This window comes from Bipolaris maydis (genome assembly GCF_028858645.1).
Source record: "Bipolaris maydis strain C4 unplaced genomic scaffold PSV08scaffold_13, whole genome shotgun sequence".
In the NCBI taxonomy this organism is placed as follows: Eukaryota; Fungi; Ascomycota; class Dothideomycetes; order Pleosporales; family Pleosporaceae; genus Bipolaris; species Bipolaris maydis.
In genome coordinates, this window is record NW_027093869.1 from 744,745 (window position 1) to 764,895 (window position 20,151).

Consider the following 20,151-nt stretch of genomic DNA (forward strand, 5'->3'; position numbering starts at 1 on the left):
GCAGATATTTACTTATGAGCATCTTTGAGATAAACGGTTGAGACGAGCGGAGGAGGCGGCAGCCAAAGAAGCTAAGGCTAATGCTAAAGGTAGAGGAAAGCGTGGTCAGAAGTGTAAGAATGCAGCTCAGGAGGCAGCAGAGGCCGCGGCGTCCACAAGTACAGTGAGGCATGGCCGAAAGCGAAAGAGTAGTGAGGTAAGTTAGTGAGGTAGTTAGAAGCAGAGGCTGGCCCATTGGTGCCAAAAAGCAAGGCTGCAAGAGTGAGTAATGTCCAAGGAATCGCGCCAGTTGCACGAATGTATTAGGTTAGGATAATCAGTGATGATAATATGGAGTAATTAGTTATTTGGTTATGTTGTTTGGGGATGTGCTTACTTGCAACAACGTCAGCAGCCACGGTAGTCCTCTCTCATACACCTGGTAAAACCGGAAAATGAAAACAACCGGGCATCACCCCCCAAAACTACCTATCAAGTACATGGAATATTTCAACCATAACGTACTTATATCTTAATAATATTTATGTTATTAAATGCGCTTATCATGCTTTTACATTTATAAGATTTTTAAGTATTAACTTGCATCTACGAGACTTGCAGTAGCCTAAGAAGTAAGCGGGTACTGATTTGGCTACATATGTTTTAAATGGTTTTGCACTGCTAAGAGGGGCCGCCATTTTCCGGGTTTACCGGGTGTATGAGAGCATAGCACGTTTTGAACGCTTAGCGGCCTGTATTATACACTTAGTACGCAATGCTTAAAGGCTTCGTCCAGCCACTTACGTGCATGGTCACCTGCTTCCTATCCTTAGAAATCGCTAGACGTAGACACCACGGTATTAATATTATATACATGCTAGTTAATGTAAGAATAGACCTGCCTTAACAAAGGTATAGAAATATACACGAAGACTACAAATGTGCTTCTCTTATTCGTGATTCCTTATGTATTTGTCACGTAACTTGAATATGAGATCCAAATGAAACCCCCCGGACCCCCATCGGATATCCCTCGGGCTAGTGAGGCTGAGGAGCTGCATAGCACAAAAGCTCCCATCCGATCCTTGGGATGAAACCCAAAGATTCGTCTGAATGCTATTCTTATATTCTTGCTCCTACCTGCCAAGCGTGTCACACTATTTCACCTCACAAAACCATATCCTCCCTGATCCTACTCCCATGCCTACCAGAACCGCACTCACGACTGAGCTTGACGGTCGGTATTCAGATGGTATCCATAGTACATTGCTTCCGGCGTACGCAACCCAGATCATATCTGGACTCAGACTAACATCTTGGTACTGTAGTTCTGATGCTGCTATCTCTGTGCTGATAGAAATCTGGAAAGAAGGAATAGCAATGATTCCGATGTCTGTATAGAGGGAAGTACTAGTAGAGTCGAAAGATAAACTGGAAAGAACCCTGCCAATATCAAGAGTGTGCACACACGTCCCGCTGCTCGCGTCCCAGATCTTGATAGTGCTGTCATTTGACGCTGACGCTAGCCAGGTCGAGTCGTGCGAGAAAGCGAGAGGCCGCAGACGACTGCTCCGCGATAAAACTGAGCAATTTTGGTAAGTCTGTCGCGCATTCGTCGAGCGCGTCAATAATTAGGTACGTTGTGCCTAGGCCTGCATCTTGCAGCACGTCGGCAAAGATTTCCGTCAGGGCGACCCAGGCATTCGCGTCCTCGAACAAGCTTTTGCCGGCGTGGTCGTGCTTCCTGCGAACGTGCGATGCAAGCGACGGCTGCCGGTGCACAAGCATGTACAGTAAGCCCCGCAGCACAGCTGTGGCACTATTAATGCACGTGTCAGTCGCTTGGCAGAAAAAGTACGAAAAAAGGGTAAGTTTCAGCGTCAAGTTTTGCAGTTCGTCGATAATGCTACACAGGAGCATCGTCTTGCCTTTGCCAGGATCCCCCTTCACCCACAGTAGTCGGCTGTTCGGGTCTTGCTGCCACTACTGGAAGGTATTGTTGTCAAGAACCTAACGATAAGCGCCCGCAAGCAGCCCGCCTTTAGTCTCTTCGATCCGCTTCTTGTCATCGCGCGGGTTACTAGGACATAAGTCTTGAATACACTTGTTCTGCTTGTCAACCTCGTGTAGAACCCGCTTCATTGCTTCAGCTAGATTCTCGCCATCGATCGGGGACAAGCTGACGCCGAGAATACCCATCAAGGAATATGCACGGTCTGCTGGGATCGTTGTAGTGCGATATTCAATCCAGGTAACGCGTGCATGAACAGTAAAGTTAGACAACGGTTCACCCTGCAGCGCTGGACTAGGGATGCCTGTAACTTCACGCACTTCTTTTGCTAGCAACAACTTATCACCAAGCTTAGTGCCTTCTCTAGAAAAGAACTCTACTATAGACGGTGCAGGAAGCTCCTGCAGCGTCCATCCACGGGTAAACCATCTGCTGTTTTTAAGCGCAAGCTCAGCCTTCTGCTCATTTCGTACAGGATCGCTACCGACCGAAGTGCATAGAACGTCGCGCGAATAGAAGTAGCGCTGCGTCGTGCTGCCGTACCATCTCGACATAGTATAGAGAATAGAGAATATCCAGATCCAAAAAAGCCATCGTGAATCGTGGTCGCCTGACGTCACTAGTAGAGGTTGATCAGAGACATCCGACAGATATACATAACACCGAGCTGCATCGCGGTACCAGCGAAACATCGATCGGATAGAGAAGGCAAGTTCAGCCTTGTTGGCCTTGTCGATGCAGCACGTGTCGATCCAGAAGTACTGGAGGCTGTCGCGCCGTGCCTGTTCTCCGCAGAAGATGATCTTCTTAGTATAGCCCGGCTTTGTCTTGCCGCCGCCTGTCTGGAGGTCTGCAAAGGTCACCTCGTCGCCATCTGTGCCCTAGGTGTGTGAGAGTATCGCGTAAGGGGGTATGTCGCTATCGTCGAAGCTGTGAATGCTAAGCTCTCCGCTTTCGCTGTACTGTAAGAGCCGTATAGATTCGTGTGGGTGTATAGTAGGTATATGCGATAAGAACAGGACTCGAAAGGCTGAACTTAGTAGCCTAATAGTGCGGGTGCTTGCTTGTTAGCTGCTTTCCTGCTACCGATAGATAGTAAACATACTACCGAGAGGACGACGAGCAGGTGCATCAGCTCAGGTACCAGCAGGATCCTGTGATGCGTCAAGATGTCGCTGCTGGCTCTCGCTGTGTTATTGACTTGGTGCTGAAGCATGTGTGAAGCCGCAGGCGGGGTAAGGCGTGCCATGCATGCGCCGTGCGTTGCTCGCAAGGCTGAAGCGCTTGCCCGTTACGACGCAGCACAAGATAAGAGCAGTCGCGCAAATGCAACACTTGTAATTAGATAACATCTAGATTCGAACTCGATTTGTATTCGCCTTTCTATCTATCCTACTCAATACCGCAAGACCTTATTGTAAAGAGCTAGAGAAAGTAATCTAATATTTCCTAGCTACAGGCGCTCTCCATGCAAGTACCGGCGCATGCGTTAGCTTAGGCGTATCTATCCGTTGCGCTACTTAGCTGAGGCTCGATCACTAACGAAGGTCCGGCTACGGGTATTGCTAACAAGCAGACCAGAGGTGCCGATCCGACACGGGTTCCGCCAGGTTCCTGAGGCGGAGCACCAGGACGTTGTGCTGCACAACATATCGCGGTCTATTATCGACCGTGATATAGCCCTTTTCCTAGAACACAATCTCCAGCTTATCGCACAGGAACGCTGTCTGCGCGCTGGCTGGCCAGGTGCAGAGATCGTCGTGCAGCTGGTTCGGAATGCAAGCGGCTTGTTCATCTGGGCTGCTACCGCCTGTCGCTTTATCCAAGAAGGGAAACGGTTCGCAGCAAAGAGACTCGAGACAATCTTATGCAATAGAGACACTACCTCTGTCGCCCCAGAGAGGCACCTTAACGAGATCTACACCATAGTGCTAAAGAACTCCATCCAAGACTATGCAGACGAAGAAAAAGAGGAGCAATGTAGAGCACTTCGATATATTGTTGGCAGCATAGCAGTGCTGCTCTCTCCTCTCTCTGCACAGTCTCTAGATCAGCTACTTGACGTTGCAGAAGGAGTTGGGCCGACGCTAGAAGATCTCCACGCGATTCTTGACATCCCACACGATAGAAGCCGGCCAGTACGCTTGCACCATCCATCGTTCCGCGACTTCCTACTCGATAGAAAGAGATGCGGCGACGACAGGTTCTATGTAGACGAGGAGAGCACCCATAAGCAGCTAGTGCATTGCTGCCTTAAGCTCATGTCGGCGCCAAGCGGTCTTCGACAAGATATGTGCAACCTCTTAGATCCTGGAGTTTTACAGAGAGGGATCGATAAAGAGACAGTTTATCGCAACCTGCCACCTGAGCTGCGGTATGCGTGCCGCTACTGGGTCGACCATCTCGAGCGTAGCGGGCGTAGTATCGAAGACGGAGACGCCACGCACCACTTCCTCGAGAAACACCTTCTTCACTGGCTTGAGGCTATGAGCCTGCTCGATGAAACGAGTCTATGCGTGCGACTACTAGCAAGGCTACAGGCGCTAGCGACGGTAGAGCATTCCTATTAAAGTAATTATTATCTTCAATGCTGACCTAAGTGTAGCCGTCTAATAGTACTGTTGCTAAGTTCCTCTACGATGCCGTCCGATTTGTGCTGCGATTCGTACCAATACTGGCTAAGGCCCCCCTCCAGATATATTCTTCAGCTCTTTCCTTCTCGCCCGAGTCAAGCGTTGTGCGAAAGGTGTTTATTAAAGAGGTACCACAAGCAGTGAGAGTGATTTCTGGGAGCGATGCAGAGTGGGACGCATGCCGGAGTGTGCTAGAGGGCCATTCACGAGAGGTCAGCGCGGTGGTGTTCTCGCCAGACGGCCAGCTGGTCGCCTCAGCATCCCACGACAGGACAGTGCGGGTGTGGGAGACAGCGACGGGCCGCTGTCGCAGCGTGCTGGACGGCCATTCAGAATATGTCAGCGCGGTGGTGTTCTCGCCAGACGGCCAGCTGGTCGCCTCAGCATCCGGGGACAGCACAGTGCGGGTGTGGGAGACAGCGACGGGCCAGTGTCGCAGTGTGCTGAAGGGCCATTCAAATTGGGTCAACGCGGTGGTGTTCTCGCCAGACGGCCAGCTAGTCGCCTCAGCATCCGACGACAGCACAGTGCAGGTGTGGGAGACAGCGACGGGCCAGTGTCGCACCGTGCTAGAAGATCAGCCTTCGCCTATCTTTCAGATCGCATTTTCGCCAGATGGCCGGACTCTCCACACTAACAAAGGGGACATCCCCCTACTATTGGAGCTCATTGCTGTTGCCTCCGCCCTTCCAGCCCAAGAACTGCCATATGCTGCCATAGATGGTGAATGGGTGTTTCGTCAAACGCGGCGATTTCTATGGCTTCCTCCTCAGTATCGGAACTGCGTCACGGCAGTGTATAGGCATATAGTGTGTCTAGGGTGCTATTCAGGGCGTGTAGCGTTTCTTTACTTCTAGCAGAGCGTAGTTATTCTGTTACAAGTAGATCGACGTTCTATCTACACTAACTACTCCAAGCTAACTCCAACGCTGCTGCAGGACTGTATATAAGCCTCTATCTATACTACTATCCTCTTCTAGAATAGGCATGCGTAGAGTCTAGTGCGGCGTTGAAGCATGTATTCAAGCACAAGCGAGTCATGCTTAACCTTAGCCTTGGCCGCTAGTCAGGTGGCTCCATTGAGATGACGCTCGCGCGACAAGGGTCTGGTATCAGTGCGGGTAGAATACCGCTAAGCCCCGTGCGACAATCCTGTACGGCTTGTAATTAGCGCGCCTTAGTTGTCAATCCTGCTCTGCAGAGCAATAGACATGCGCAATAGCACTACGACGTAGAATACCGTGACATGTCGCTCGGAATAAACTCTCTATGCATCTTTGTATAACTTAACAAATTCTTAGATGCATACGTTAAACCTTTAGCGCGTCCGAGGCTGTCCGAGGCGGGACTGCAGTATATACTAGCAGCGAATTGTGGTATTGCTAGCCAAGCAGGAATTTGTAGGCGACGAAATAGAGTGCAGAGAGAGCTCTAAGACTAAGGTTCCTATCCCGAGATTCTGTATGCTCCTCAACTGTGGTTGCGTTTGTCAGGGTGGGAGCAGTGCTGGCATGCCGCCACGCAGGGTTTTCCGCCACACATGGAGGGATAGTAGTTACTCTTGACGTGTAGAATGTTCAACAGCCTTGCTACCCCCTACATATCCATCGTTCGCTATAGTCCAAGCGTACTAGTATTTTAGGCATACCTTAAAGAAGTGCTCGTCCCACGTTTTTTTAGACATTGCAACAAACCTATCTGTGATAAGCTAGCAGAGACAATGTTCAGAGACCTGGTTATCAGATCTACAGTTTGCGGAAGCGGGGTAGTTTGATCAGCTGATGCTTAAATAAACGCAGGATGGGGCGGCGGGCAGACTTTGTGCATGACAGCCACAGCCACAGACACATCTGAGCACGCTACTGCAGCCTGCTGCATGCCAAGAAACACTAGAGCATCTCACCCGCAGAGAGTGTCTTGGCAAGGATGCTTCCCGCCCGGAGAAACTGCCAGAATGCATGTCTTTTACGACGAGTTGACCTTTGGAGCCTGCGATTTTAGCCTCTAATATCTAGGCTTTCTTTCTGCCCCTCTAAATACTTAACAGAGATGCACTATAGAAAACGAACAGGGGGTAGTAGCAGAGGGTTGATAAACGCCATCAGCAGAACAGCTAGCAGGACGTCTGGCACTACGCTCTCCCTGATCGGAGGCGAGTATACTTAAGGAACAACAGCTACAGAATACAAATGCATCGAGCTTGAGCGTTTACAACTCCTGTGGCGCGATTCCAAGGGTCCGGACGAAAAAGTGTCTCGCCACCTAGGGCGTTTCGTCACCAAGGGACGCACCTTAGAGATGTTAACCTTAAAGCTTCAAAATGCAGATAGTCTTGAGATGTCATTATACGGCACTGTAATGCGACTAAAAGTAGTGGATGGGAACTGTAGAGTGAATAGTTATATTAAGTTAATCACAAGTTTCATGTATTGTTCCTATCAAAAGGTTGCTGAGAATCATCCTGGTATTGTCTTGCATTGTATTCAATGCCAAGATACATGCTTCATAAAAGCCTTCCTTGTGCCTGTGACTCCATCCTTAAACATAACCTGACCCTCCACAGTCTGTTCCATCCATGTGCTTCCCTGCATGCATCCACCTCCCAGGAGCCTTGCCGTCTATCATGGAACAGTCATTCCTTCAAGTACCAATGCTGGCCTTCTCCATGTATCTACATGGAACCACCATCATAGTTCTCTTCATCTATGTTGGTGTCGTCATCGTGCAAGTTATTGAGACGGATCTCGGCTTCTCTCAGGCTGTCGGTGGAGTCGATAGCATGATAATAGTCAGTTGCTCTGTGGTTGCAATCACCGCCCAAGCGACAATCACGAGCATGGCGATGTTGAAGTTTCGCTACTTGGAGTCTGATCTTCTTAGGGACACTCCAGAGATTAACATCCTTATCGTCGAGCAGATCACGGTCAATTGTAACGGGGGAATATCCATTAGAAATCATCCTCTGCCTCATCATGAAGTGGTTGGCCAGTAGATCACAGCGATGAAGAAGGTGTGGCATACCGCCCACGAAGGCGGCGACTTCGGTGGCCTGGTCGGTATGCTCTCGGATTTCCATGGTCTCAAGTAGCAAATGGAAAGCTTCGCAGACCTCCTCCCAATCCTCATTATGAGCAAGGAGAAGGGCCTCAGCGACAGGGTATGGGATCCTAGGAAAGCGACCACAGATGCGCCCAATCTTAACGTAGAAGCTAGCGCATTCCATGTTGTCGTTGTGTGCTCGGAGAACACCCCTCGCATCATCCTTGTTGAGGGCGGGGTTCAGGTGCATTAGCTCGGCGATATTGATGTTGAGCGTGAAGAGAATTGAGGAGCGGGCCTTGCGGGATGGCATGATGTGTGTAGTTCCAAGCTGTTGCTATCTTGGTCAGTGTTTGTCTATTCAGTGTCGCAGACGTGTGACTGGTGCTTACAATACGATGTGATAGGGTAGAAAGACAAGGATGTAAGCATGCAAAGGCGTTCTTTGGATCGATGGTAAGTTGAGAGCGTGATAGAAAAGTCGGTATGTGTGTAAAAGAGGCAGGGACTAAATGAACAGGCGGTATGATAGTAAAGTGAGAGAGTAACTACGGTGAAAGATGCACGTGCAAATTGCTTAGGCGTAAACAGTGCAAATACAGCCGATGCAAAGGTGAAAGTAAAATGAAATTGAAGTGATGGTGAGTGCATCTGTAACAAAGGCAGCCATCAAAGCGGCCTTTGTGGGCTTCACTTCACCGCTCCCACAGCAAAATCTAATTCAGCCCGCCTCCAAAACACTCTCGCTTCTTTTCTCATCAATAGTTAGTAACTTAGAGAACAAAATCCAACCCCAACTTCAGTTCTCCAAAAATAGTCGTTTGCTTGCCTGTCGCGCTCACTCCAACACCACCACCACCGCCGCCACTACCACTACTACCACCACCACCACCACCACCACCACAGCTTGTCGCGCATTCTGCAACAACTCCGATCGTTATTCTCGCACGCGTCTCGTTACTTCCAGTAAGTTCTCATCACTCACATGCATTGCTTCTCTTCTGCATCACTCACACTGTATAGCGATTATCACACGCCCGCCTTGTACTCTGTACCATGTCTGCATCATCAAGTCAACAAGGCGCAAGCACGAGCGATACTCGCCCCCGCAGCGGCCGAGGACTTATTAGCTGCTTCCAGCTTTGTGATATCCTTCGTAATAACGGAGCGTCACGCGCGTGGACTGACGGCCACCAATTCGACAACTCCATCGCGCCGCCTGATAAAGTGCAGAAGAGAGGCGTTCATTACAGCCCTTCTTATCTTGCCAAAGTTGGTCTATGGGGACATAAAGAATCAGATCAGATTGCTGCGGATATCACGACACTGGTCGAATACGTGTGCAGCAGTTGGGATGCATTCAAGGCTATCTACGACAAAGAGAATCCACAAGACCAGAATGCTCTCGTTGAAGCCATGACACAGAATGTATACGATGCATGGGGTGCTAGTCCTGGGTGGAGCTCTCATCACCAGGAAACATACAAAGACGCGGTCAAGAAGATGGTACAGAACAAAACCACGACACACAAACCTCCCGTGACGAAATCCAGTTCATACAAGCCAAACAACACGGAATCCATACCTTCAGAATACTTACAATCAAACATCCGAAACATGATGCCGGAAAGAGAAGCCGCAAATGGAAATCAAAACAACATCCAAATCGAAGACATGGTATTGATTGTGTCTCGGGATGCGAACTGGAATGGCACGAATATGAATATCCGCAAGTTCTCACGGTCTATTCGATCCTTTGATGGATGGCAAACCAAAAACATGTTCAAGGCCGTCAACAAGTGGCTCAGGTCTCGGCCTATTTCGTTCAACCCCAATAAAGAAGAGATTCATCTACTCTGCCCTAATGCATATTACGGCCAAGTGGTAACAACGAATATCAATTGGATAAGGCATGCCTTATTGGAAGAGCACTTTAACAATGCTGTCAACCTGAAGATGAAGATTATGCCGAATCACACCATTCAAACGTTTCACCCTATCAGAGCCAGCAGCGACATAGCAGCGAAAGAGGAAAAGACGAGCATGTTTTTTGCCAACAGGCCTTTCAAGACGTGTGTTTCTGGCTTATTTGAATGCAACCCGCCTACGGAAGCGACGTGGAAAGAGGCACAGCACTTCTTTAAGCTACTAGCGAGCTGTGAGTCAGATGCCAACACGTTTCAGGTTCAAGGCATCAAGCAGCCTATTCACTTGCACCATCTTATGTTGCTTACTCAAGCGCGTAAGATGGTGCAAGACATCCCGGTGATGTTCCTCGCAGACGGGGCAGGTCTTGATCCGGTCAAAAGCGCATTGCTGCTACTATGGGGGCAGAATGCTCCTTGCATCATGGATGCTGAGACATCAGTAGGAACGGCAACGGGCGGAAATGGAGGCATGCCTCTCCGCGGAGATGCTGCTCCAGGATGCACACATCCATCTCTCGTCATATGCAGCACCCAGCACTCATTCAATGAGTGGAAAGAAAAGTTCGATGCAACTTTTGACCCGACTTGCCCGCTAACACCTAAATTGGTTATACTCCGTAGCCCGAAAGATGCAAAGACATCGTTAACTCACTTACCGAACATCTCAACTCCGATCGATGGACCACAACCGTACTCAATTCCACAAACAAACAGGGTATACCTTGAAATAAGAAGGGGAGGAGTTAGGGCTGATGGTCTACTTCAACATGTCAAAGCTGTGTATCCTGGAATTGAATTCGGAGCGGTCTTTCTGGACCATAGACTGCCGGTTGAACACCAAACCAGCACTCCAGAAGATGATTTCATCATCATCGATGACGGCAATACATATGAACCCAGAGGAAGCATGAACTCTTTGAACCAACCTAATTTTCATCCTTTGAAAGTTTATATCCTGCACGGTTTATGGTGGGAAGAAACCCAGGAGTTGTTACCCTATCTCGAGTTGATCAAAGACCAATTTGCACGCCAGACGAAGTACGCAGAGACATCTGGTCTTTCGACTATGCCCAATGACACGATCAATGAACTTGAGGCTTTAATCCAGAAGACAAGGCAAAGCAAAAATCCACACAATGTGTTGTATGACAAGTACAGATGCAAAACATACAACAAGAACCTCAGACAGCTACTATCCAAACTGTCTATTAGAAGGTTTCATGACACCATCATTCCCTTCGACAACGGAAAGATTTCTGTCATCTAACGATTACAGATTCCGATATCGATAGTGAAGAGATTAACATATGCCGACCATCAGATGGAAGTATGCAACGAGAACTTCTTGGCCGCTAGAGAGGCTTTCGAATGGATGGAAAATCTAGAGAGCGGAGAAACCTCTAGCATACCATCTATCACAAGACAGCGTTTAATGGATATGCTTACGACAACCCAGGTCATAGCAACCATGCCATCCTTGGCAGAGCTTTTCCCTGACGGCTATTTCCAGACATGGGCCGCAACTACCGATATTTCCAACGAACTAGATCACCAAGAAGACATATGTTTACGTTTCAACCTCTCCAACGCAGTGACTGAAAAAAATCAATTTGTAAAAGGTGATTGGTTATTCAACTATGTTGCAGGGATAATTAAAGACGATGCTAAAATCAATTGGTTGATCACAACCATTGAAAGCATCGATCAATCCACTCCCGACCCACATTCTGGATCAGTAAACGACACTCTCGAGAAGATTGTTGTTCTGGTGCAGGCAAATTTTGTCTGCCGCATCATCACATCAATCATCGAACAGCGCTTTGGGCATGAGGGCATTACGCTGCTCACATCAAACATGGATGCAAACCTCAAGGCGAAGATCATTCATGAATTCCAAACCCCGACAAAACATGATGCGCTCTTGGATGATGAGGATGTTACCATGGCAAATAACCCAGTACCTGCGATGCCGGCGAATAACGCAGCCCCTCGTATCTTAGTCGCGGTCCAGGATGCAGTCTCACCAGCAATTGACCTCACGTGCGCGAACCATATGATCTTTCTTGAGCCAGGTTTATTTCCATCAGACGAGGTGCGCATTTCGAAGCAGATGCATGCAGCGTCACAAATGCGTCGATGCTTCTTGTACAGGCCAATGGTGGAGGGACTTCAGGTTGAGGATATGACAAGGTCTGCAGAGAAACGGGAATGGTTCTTCGAAAGACCACGCAAGGTACAAGATTGATGTTTTTTTAACGCTGCGATGTCGTGACCGCAATTCATTGCGCTGGCTATGAAGTTCAAATATGTATTGTAACTAGCTACTATGTCGTCTTTTACGTCATAATGCAACCATAGACCCGTACCCTTCTTTCTCCTACATAACTACCAAAGCAGTTCCTTTCCCTTCTTTACTACTACCAACATAATCTCCTCAAGCGCTAAAACATCTGTCTTTGCGCAATGAAATTGGAACAATGTAGACTCTGGACAGAATGCACGGTGTATATGCTGGAGGTTATACGCCTGCTTAGATTGCCCGAGCTCATTGAATGAGCCCATGCTGGCAAGGTAGTTGAGGGTAGATGAAATTCAAGCTTGGGTAAGGGTAAAGGGCGGGTAAATGTTGAGAGTCGTGGTGACGAGCGAGGTGAGCCTGATAACGAACTTTAGTGATGATAATAGCAAATATTGCGCTGTAGCGATATGTTAAGACCCTGTATACCTTGGGAAGATATTTACTTGTCTTGTTGGGGTAGTAAAGCTTCTACTAGTTACGTACTACTACGCACAGACCTTAGTTACTACTATCGCCCTCACCTCACTGCTAACTTTGCCACCACCTTGCTACTAAACTTACTTTTATCGCCAGCTATCGATCTCGCTCTATGTACATCGTTTTGTAACATGCCTATTTCATTGTTCAATGACCTAGTGCTGGTGCCACCCTAATAATCCAATTTTGGTGCTCTAGTAGCCCAGCCGCGATGGAGATGACAACCCGCTGCGGCCAAAACAACCCCCCCCCCCCCCCCCCCCCCCCGCCCGGCAGGCACCTGACCAAACCTTACAGTCGAAAAGTTCTATACTAGCCACGATGGACATGGACCAGAGAGGCATTAACCAAATTCTACTTGCGGTCACTCTACGCAGTAAGTCATTCACTATTTGTGGCGCTAAACAGCTCAACAAGAACCTAATATATTGCAGCATCTCTAGACAGAGCTATAAGGACTCACGAGGCAGCTAGTCGCTCGAACCAAACCCCTTACCTCAGCATCGAATATCGGCAAGCGGCAAACACGTAGGCTGCATTTACGATTACCCCAATAGAGAACCAGTAGTTGCTCAGGCTTACCGAGAGCGCTTTTCGTATTGGCGATTTCGTAAAATAAGCCCTTTCCTCGCCCGTAGTCCATTCTTATTTCGCGAAACGCAAGCAACCTTGCCCTAGTATGTTCTTCAGAGCTTCCTGCTCTGTCCATCACTATGACGTTGCGCTTACTAATTTTGCTGAGATACCTAGAGAACGAGACTTTACCTGCTCAAGTCAAAGCGATCATCATCCAAGCCTGACCTATACAACGGCTACCAAAACAAGCACATTCTCCCCACGATGAAGCGACGGGGGTCTGACAGCGATATCGGGAAAGCACTTCATCGCCGTACCAGGAGCAGCGCTGCTGCACTTAGCATGTGCATACCAACATGGAAGCCACCGTCGCTGACATCAACATTGTCTATCGACCAACAAAGCCGCCAGCATACATCCACGCATACCTTCCAACAAAATTCTGAGCGTAATCTAGCTTTTGTCAGACACTGGCTAGACAACCTTAGATCTGACTACGAGCCACATACAATGGCTCCAAGACCCCCAAGTCCATTCACTCCCACACCCCAAAGCAAGTCCACGCATACACCTCGAAGAACATACACTCGCGAGCGCCGCAGCTCCAGACAATCCACGCATACGTCAGACACTCAGACCTCGAAGACGACTACTGTACAAACATATCGGCTGGTGAACTTGCGCGCTTCCGGTGTCTATATTGACCAGTCAGTTGCGCTGCCATCTGGGAGTGATGAGTATGTACGACAAATCCTCGGTATCGCGTTCTGGGAAGACCAAGTGCCAGCACCAAACGAACTTGGAATGCAGCTGCTTTTCAGCGAGCTAGTAGACGAATTCGCGACAGAATCACAACGTCTTGCCAGCAAATGTGCCCTCGAGGCCGACTGGCAAATTTGCCTCTTTAATGTTGTGAAGAAAATGACTCAACGGTTGGGAGGCGTACTTGAAACCAACGTGTCCGAGAAAGGTGAGCTTACTGTGCATGCCCAAGAATGTGTCAAGTGGGATGCTAATTCTTCGTTATAGTTTGGAACTCGCATCTGAAACCAAAGCGTCTAGTACGGCAGCAAGAACCACCGCAAGCTAATACCCCCAACATTGATCCAAGCCTTGCCATGGAGACCGACGCCGATGGTTCTGAGGTGACGCCGGCATCTCCACACTCTTTGTCAACTATGAGTACCGAAATAGCAAGCATGTACCACATCACAACTCCAAAACCAGACATGACAGTTGGACTCGCACACCAAGCATTTACGGAACGGCATCAGAATCTGCTCTACGATTACCATGCTTGCAAGCTTATCTTAAGCGATCCTCATGCAGCTCAGATTGGTCTCCGGTTTCCGTTCATGATCGTAGAGTTAAAGGCAAACGTCACTCTTACCGCTGCGCAGAACCAAGCCGCTGTTGGTGGTGCCTGCATTCTGAAGATTCAGGAGGATCTGGCTCGCCAAGCAGCACGCAGTCCCAAGTTTCGCCCAGAGCAAGTATCGCCGTTGCCAACACTAGCAGAACTGTCTCCAGCGCTGGCACTATGTTTCTCTATTGTGACTGAAGGGCCTACACACGAGCTATGGGTGCATTTTAAGCTTAACGACAACTTTCATATGCTCAACCTTAAGAGCTGGCGTACTACAATAGGAGGCCATGCGAAAGAGTTCATAAACTGTTTAGGTCGGATAATTGAATGGGGCAAAGGTGATTTTAAGGAGCACGTTGTGGAGATGCTAGATCAAGTGCCGAGCATATGAGTCGTTGCGGACAGATGCTCTTGTACCACAAGGTAGTATCTCCATAGCGTGTTATGCATGAAACCCTGTCTGGGTATTGATGCAGCTACGTATACTTCTGTAGTATCAAATCAGCTCAAGCTCACTTACTAATAATTACGGACTTTGCTACGCGAACTAAGCCCTCACGCTAACACCCTTTTAGAGATGTCGATGTTCAAACCTTTGTAAACTCTTTCTAGTTTGGCTATCCTTGTTTGACGACGACCATCTACGTTGACCTTTAGCACCCTCGTCTTCTATAAGAGGCACGGTCAGGTTCGTAAATGTTCGCCCACTATTTGAGAATAGGAAAGCTTACTGTTTCGATAATTCTAGAAATCTATTAGGCTTATAACATAGCAAACAAAGAGTAAAAGATTCATTAGTTAACTAATTTGCAAGCCATAAGGCATACTTGTATGACCTAATAGGTCAGAGGCTAGAAACTTACAAGACAGTCCAAACTGCCTCAAAGCTTTCTTTGAGATCTTCCTACGATATCCCAACAAGGCACCGGCAAGCTTTACTGAGTGTTGACATTCGACTGGCAACAAAACTGGTGCATCTACTGATAACAGCTAGTACGGCATGTAGTTGGTGTTGGAGTAGGCCAAGGAAGGGTTTCCTTAGGGATTTCGATCTGTTTTATATGCACCTATACACCTATATATATTGACAAGCCTCAAGCGGCCTACTGCTTCTTCAGTATGTAGTCGCCGCCATTCATCGCCTTATTTATACCATAGAGACTGGATAAGAACACATTGCTTCTCACAAGCCTCTTTAACAAGCCCTTAACTCCCGTGCCAAAGTCTTGTTTCCGCCCTCGGTCCTTGACTTTGTTCTATATTAAAGGTAGAGACTTGGCGGAGTATTTCCGAAGGAGTTCGTCGTACTCGTGCTTGTCGTAGACCTGCCGCCACTCATCTTCACTGTAAAACACGCGCGAGTAGAGTCGTTTCAAACCGCCCGGCTCCCGCATCTTCGCTTCGATCTTACGGTTCGCACGGACGAATTCTGCTTGATTAGATGATGGATACTGGCCCCACAGCCCAACACTGAGATCCCAGTCTCCATACCCCTCTACTTGCTTGTCGCCAACCAGCCCACTGAATGGTTTCGCATACCCCATTGAGATCCTGCCATCTCGGAGCAGCGGACACAGCCAAATAGGATACAAGTCAAACGCCTCGTCGGCATACTCAAGAAACGGCGCAGCATCATCAGCTGGAAACGCAATGTCATGAATCATTCAATCACGCCTAAATATCTACTTACCTCTCTACCACCTCACCCCCTTCAACTCCTCCGCATCTCCACTACCGTCCCCCTGTGCCCATGACTCTTTCCTTCAACCCCCTCACCACCACCTCATTCACCCCTGACCTAGCCCTAATACTACACTTAAATGGGCTAGGATGACTCAGCAACCCTGGGCAAAACGTCGTCTCTATCTCTCCCTCTTTCTCTATACTAAACACCACCAAAGTATTCGCAATTGTAACCTTCAACGCCCTCTCCGCCATGTACTTCCCTGGGCAAATCCGTCTCCTATATCCAAAAACATGACTTCTTGGATCTGATTCCGCCTCCGGACCTAAAAACCGTTCTGGACGGAAGATAAAAGGATCGCGGTAGGTCGAGGGATTGTGCATGAAGGCCTAGATATTAGCGAGGAGAATGGAGCCCTGTGGGATATGGTAGCCAGAGTAGGTGTCGGATGAGGTGTTTGTATGTGGGAGACCCATAGGAGCGACTTGATGCCAGCGGAGTGTTTCTTTTACGACAGCTTCGATGTATGGGAGGCGAGGGAGATCTTGGGCTGTGGGGAGGCGAGGGGGGACGCCGAGGACGGTGTCAAGTTCGGATTGGGCCGCCACTTGGATGCTGGGGAAGAGGGACATGGCGAGGAAGAATGTGCTGAGGGCTGAAACAGTCTATCGGGTTTAGTTTGGAAACGCGAACGCAGGGGGAAATTACGTACAGTATCCGCGCCCCCAAGATAGAGTGCTAGCGCCGTCCATTTATGTATGAATTCCATGTCAGCGTCTGTACCAATGGTGGCGATGCATTGCGAGAGGAAAGATGGTGTTTGGCTTTCCTCATGCATTTGCTGCTTTACGAAACCGTAGGGTTGGTTTACGCATCGAATTAGTTGGTCGGACATCGCTTGGGCTGTCTTTCTGAAGCCTGCTCCTGGGGCCCAGTTGGGGAGGTATTTTACTAGATAAAATAAAGATATTAGAAATCGCCCACCTCCCCGGCACTAAAGCCTCTGCAAACTGCGCCACCGTCGTCTCCGCCATATCGACCAGCGGATCCCCCTCATGTCGATTATAATCATACCCATATACAATCTTCAAAATAACACTGCCAGTTTCATATCTTATATGATCGAGTAAACGCTCCGGTGCCTCGAGCAGATTGGCGAGAAAGTGCGCGGTTTCAGTTTCCTGGATGCGGTCGAATTCCGCGAGCGAAGTGGCTGTGCTTGTGATATTTTTGATGTTGCGCCGGTGGATCTTCCAGGTATCGCTGTAGGGTATCATGGCGGTTACATGGCGCCAGCCTACCCTAGCACCGACTTAATTATTTTCGACTGTAGATGGCATAATGGGAAATACTTACATGTCACTGGCAAAAGTAAGGCTAGGTCGTGAAGAGTAGATGGCAGAGCGGCCACGCAAGAGATCCAGAGCGATAGTAGCGTCGTTGATTATGACTATGGTTTGGCCCATGGCAGTCACAGAAGAGATAGGCCCGTACTTTTTCTTGTGCTCAAACCAGTGGTGGCATTCGAGTACACCCGGCTTGGGCATGTCGCTGACATTTCCCAGGATCGGGAGTCCTTTGGGCCCTGGCGGCAGAGGTAGGACATATCTGTTCAGCCAAAGCTTCATTAAAACGCGCAGGAAAGCGATGGCCAGGAGGGAAACAGCAATGGGGACTAGGAAGACCATGGTAAGTACAATTTTATTTCACAAAATTGTACTCAGCAGCTAGTAGAGAGGGGGATTCGGTGAGTTTATTATACAGTTCATATCCCACCATCGGCAAACATTCAGTTGGGGGGGCGGAAACAGCGGGAGACAAGACAAGGTGTGTCGTATTGGTTATGACATGCTATTGACATGCCATACCGATCAATATTGATGTGATCTAATATCTAGGCGCTGAGAGCATGTCAGAAGGCTGGATGAGCCAATAATACAGCCAATGGCTTCTGAAGCTGAGAAACAACAAAGCAGGAGATTCCGTATTAGCTGTGATACAATTATGCTTGATGTTATCTTTCGACCGGGGGGTGATTATATTCGCCTTGGCAGGGACCGATTAAGGTTTTGATGGCAGCCCTTGTCGAGATAGAAACGAGCGGAGGAGGTTGCGGCGAAAGAGGCTAAAGGTAAACATCGTCGGAAGGGTAAGAGTGCTACGCAAGAAGTAGCAGAAGCCACAAAATCTACAAGCACGACAAGCCGTGGTCGAAAGCGAAAGGGTACTTTACTGGAAGTAGAGGCTGGTCCATCAGTGTTAAAAAGCAAGGTTGCCAAAGCCATGTTCAGGCAGCAGTCGCCACAAGAGCACCGTGGATAGCACTAGTTGCGAAAATGTGTTAGCTAGTTAGTCCCTTTGCTCTATCTTACATGCATATGCGTTTCCGTACACGTATGTGAGCAATAACACTAAGACAATTGGAAACAAGCATATCCCCAAGTAGTATAATTAACTAAATACTGTCAGCATTACATGTCCTAACTTAGTGCCTTCATGAAATTGACGCTAGTTATGTATGTACAGTGATCAGCGATTGCAGCTTCAACCTTGCGCGCAGCTGCGCAGCATACTTGAGCAGCCCCAACTTCCGTACATAGCTTAGCACGGTCAATCAACTGAACATGATTGGTCAATTTTCAGTCTCACGATGACGAAACTTTTTGAATGCTGCCTGCATGGGTGAAGCCGCAATCGCTAGCGACTGTACACTCTGTAGCGCTTCTGCGGCTTCTGCGGCTTCTGCGGCTTCTGCTACTTTGACATTACTTACTCCTACGATTAACTACACTAAGCTCATTATACTGAAGGACCGTCGTACAAAAGGCGATTTGTTCCCATTGAAGCGCTGCGGCAGTACCATTGTGATTTTTATTTCATCGTTCTCACCAGAAGATATTACTACCGGTTCTTCGAAGCTTCGCACTGTATAATACCACACATTACTTAAGACCAGGTGGACAAGGTAAAAATAAATCAAATTGTTACTCTTGATGTGGTAACAACTGGGAACGCCGCACCTCTGAAAAAAGACTCGGAGGGATGATTGATAAACAGTCGCTCATTATCTACGAGAATGGGGATATAAAATATGATCTAGTGGAGCTAGACGACCAAGACAACAAAGATGACAGATGAGATGAAGATTTTCAACCATTGACCACGGCGAAGACCATAGCTTACCAATCATGGGAACTCCTACATCCCATCACGGAGGGATGCACGTTATGCGCTTCACGTATAGAAAGGATATGGATGTCGTTGTGCTTTCTGATGAGGACCTCGATGCAATGCTGGATATTGTCACAACAGGGGATAGGGCCAAGGTTTTATCAGCCATCAAGAAAATTGGCAATGTAAAGATTGGGGCACTATAGATCCCGCATCACGGTTTTAAATTACGGTTACACTAGTTAGTTAATTACCCAACTAGTTAAATAGTTAACTAACAAGTTGCATAAGACTTTGTGAAAGCAGCGCCATACACGATGATTTCTTCTAGCACATTCAACCCTTTTCACGTTCCAAGACCCACGATGTGCGCTAGAGTAACAAATAATTCCATGGCAATTTGTTACAATACCGTGTTTGGCCATCAGTGGTCGGAGTGCTTCGTCGTATGAGAGCTTGAGACTCGCCGCCTTGTCCAATAGCTCTTGATCGAGGTCGAACGCCTCCAGGATGCGCTTATCAAACTGATTCTCCCACTGGGGCTCGAAGTCGATCAATTTTACCTCATCGTAGAGAAGGCCGAGAATTTTCTTGGACTTATAAATCTGATGCTGAGATAGATACTTCTTCTCCATGAAATGCGGCCATTTCTTGGGCCTGAGTTCGCGCTTCATCTCAGCTGGTATGCCGCTCTTGGGGAAGTCCACTGCTCTCGAATGCAGCTCGGCCAGTTCGAGACAGATTGGATCACCAACGCCGTTTTCATTGAAATCAGCTTGCGCAAGATGCGCATGAGCAATTGGGCCGAGAGCATCGTTTTTAATGTAGTTGACGAAGAACCTACCCATGTCTAATGCAGGAATCGGGCCGTCAATCTATAATGCTTTTTCTGGCGTAAAATCCATAGGCGGCTCGTTGATGCGTTCTGGTACCAGATCTGTGCCCCATAGAACCATGTAATCATCTCCATCAAGATCACCTCCAGAGC

General features: G+C 48.3%; 8 protein-coding genes across 8 annotated transcripts; 3 read left to right on the forward strand and 5 right to left on the reverse strand.

Moving 5' to 3' along the window:
- Window positions 1-1,040: 1,040 nt before the first annotated feature.
- On the reverse strand, window positions 1,041-3,239 carry PSV08DRAFT_365080 (heterokaryon incompatibility protein-domain-containing protein; the record flags this gene model as incomplete). Its single annotated transcript, XM_066093077.1, has 3 exons — window positions 1,041-1,790; window positions 1,995-2,871; window positions 3,096-3,239. The coding sequence occupies 3 exons, from the start codon at window positions 3,237-3,239 to the stop codon at window positions 1,486-1,488; spliced, it is 1,326 nt and encodes a 441-aa protein (XP_065948347.1). The 3' UTR covers window positions 1,041-1,485.
- Window positions 3,240-3,522: 283 nt separating this feature from the next.
- On the forward strand, window positions 3,523-4,161 carry PSV08DRAFT_379933 (uncharacterized protein; the record flags this gene model as incomplete). The annotated part of the gene is made up of 1 exon (XM_066093376.1): window positions 3,523-4,161. A coding segment is annotated over one exon (639 nt), but the record flags the coding sequence as incomplete, so codon positions are not given.
- A 3,133-nt stretch (window positions 4,162-7,294) lies between these two features.
- Window positions 7,295-7,975, reverse strand: PSV08DRAFT_186377 (uncharacterized protein; the record flags this gene model as incomplete). Its single annotated transcript, XM_066091918.1, has 1 exon — window positions 7,295-7,975. One exon carries the CDS (start codon window positions 7,973-7,975, stop codon window positions 7,295-7,297), a length of 681 nt encoding a protein of 226 aa, XP_065948349.1.
- Window positions 7,976-8,718: 743 nt separating this feature from the next.
- PSV08DRAFT_373645 (uncharacterized protein) lies at window positions 8,719-11,835 on the forward strand (the record flags this gene model as incomplete). Its single annotated transcript, XM_066093245.1, has 2 exons — window positions 8,719-10,848; window positions 10,888-11,835. The coding sequence occupies 2 exons, from the start codon at window positions 8,719-8,721 to the stop codon at window positions 11,833-11,835; spliced, it is 3,078 nt and encodes a 1,025-aa protein (XP_065948350.1).
- Window positions 11,836-13,176: 1,341 nt separating this feature from the next.
- Window positions 13,177-14,699, forward strand: PSV08DRAFT_379935 (uncharacterized protein; the record flags this gene model as incomplete). The annotated part of the gene is made up of 3 exons (XM_066093377.1): window positions 13,177-13,286; window positions 13,521-13,912; window positions 13,972-14,699. Exons 1-3 carry the CDS (start codon window positions 13,207-13,209, stop codon window positions 14,697-14,699), a joined length of 1,200 nt encoding a protein of 399 aa, XP_065948351.1. The 5' UTR covers window positions 13,177-13,206.
- Window positions 14,700-15,511: 812 nt separating this feature from the next.
- PSV08DRAFT_379939 (uncharacterized protein) lies at window positions 15,512-15,972 on the reverse strand (the record flags this gene model as incomplete). The annotated part of the gene is made up of 1 exon (XM_066093378.1): window positions 15,512-15,972. The coding sequence occupies one exon, from the start codon at window positions 15,970-15,972 to the stop codon at window positions 15,565-15,567; it is 408 nt and encodes a 135-aa protein (XP_065948352.1). The 3' UTR covers window positions 15,512-15,564.
- A 409-nt stretch (window positions 15,973-16,381) lies between these two features.
- Window positions 16,382-17,680, reverse strand: PSV08DRAFT_404511 (cytochrome P450; the record flags this gene model as incomplete). The annotated part of the gene is made up of 4 exons (XM_066093690.1): window positions 16,382-16,657; window positions 16,705-16,816; window positions 16,977-17,294; window positions 17,349-17,680. 4 exons carry the CDS (start codon window positions 17,678-17,680, stop codon window positions 16,382-16,384), a joined length of 1,038 nt encoding a protein of 345 aa, XP_065948353.1.
- A 1,829-nt stretch (window positions 17,681-19,509) lies between these two features.
- PSV08DRAFT_250673 (RNA dependent RNA polymerase-domain-containing protein) lies at window positions 19,510-20,011 on the reverse strand (the record flags this gene model as incomplete). The annotated part of the gene is made up of 2 exons (XM_066092412.1): window positions 19,510-19,535; window positions 19,576-20,011. The coding sequence occupies 2 exons, from the start codon at window positions 20,009-20,011 to the stop codon at window positions 19,510-19,512; spliced, it is 462 nt and encodes a 153-aa protein (XP_065948354.1).
- Between the last annotated feature and the right edge of the window lie 140 nt (window positions 20,012-20,151).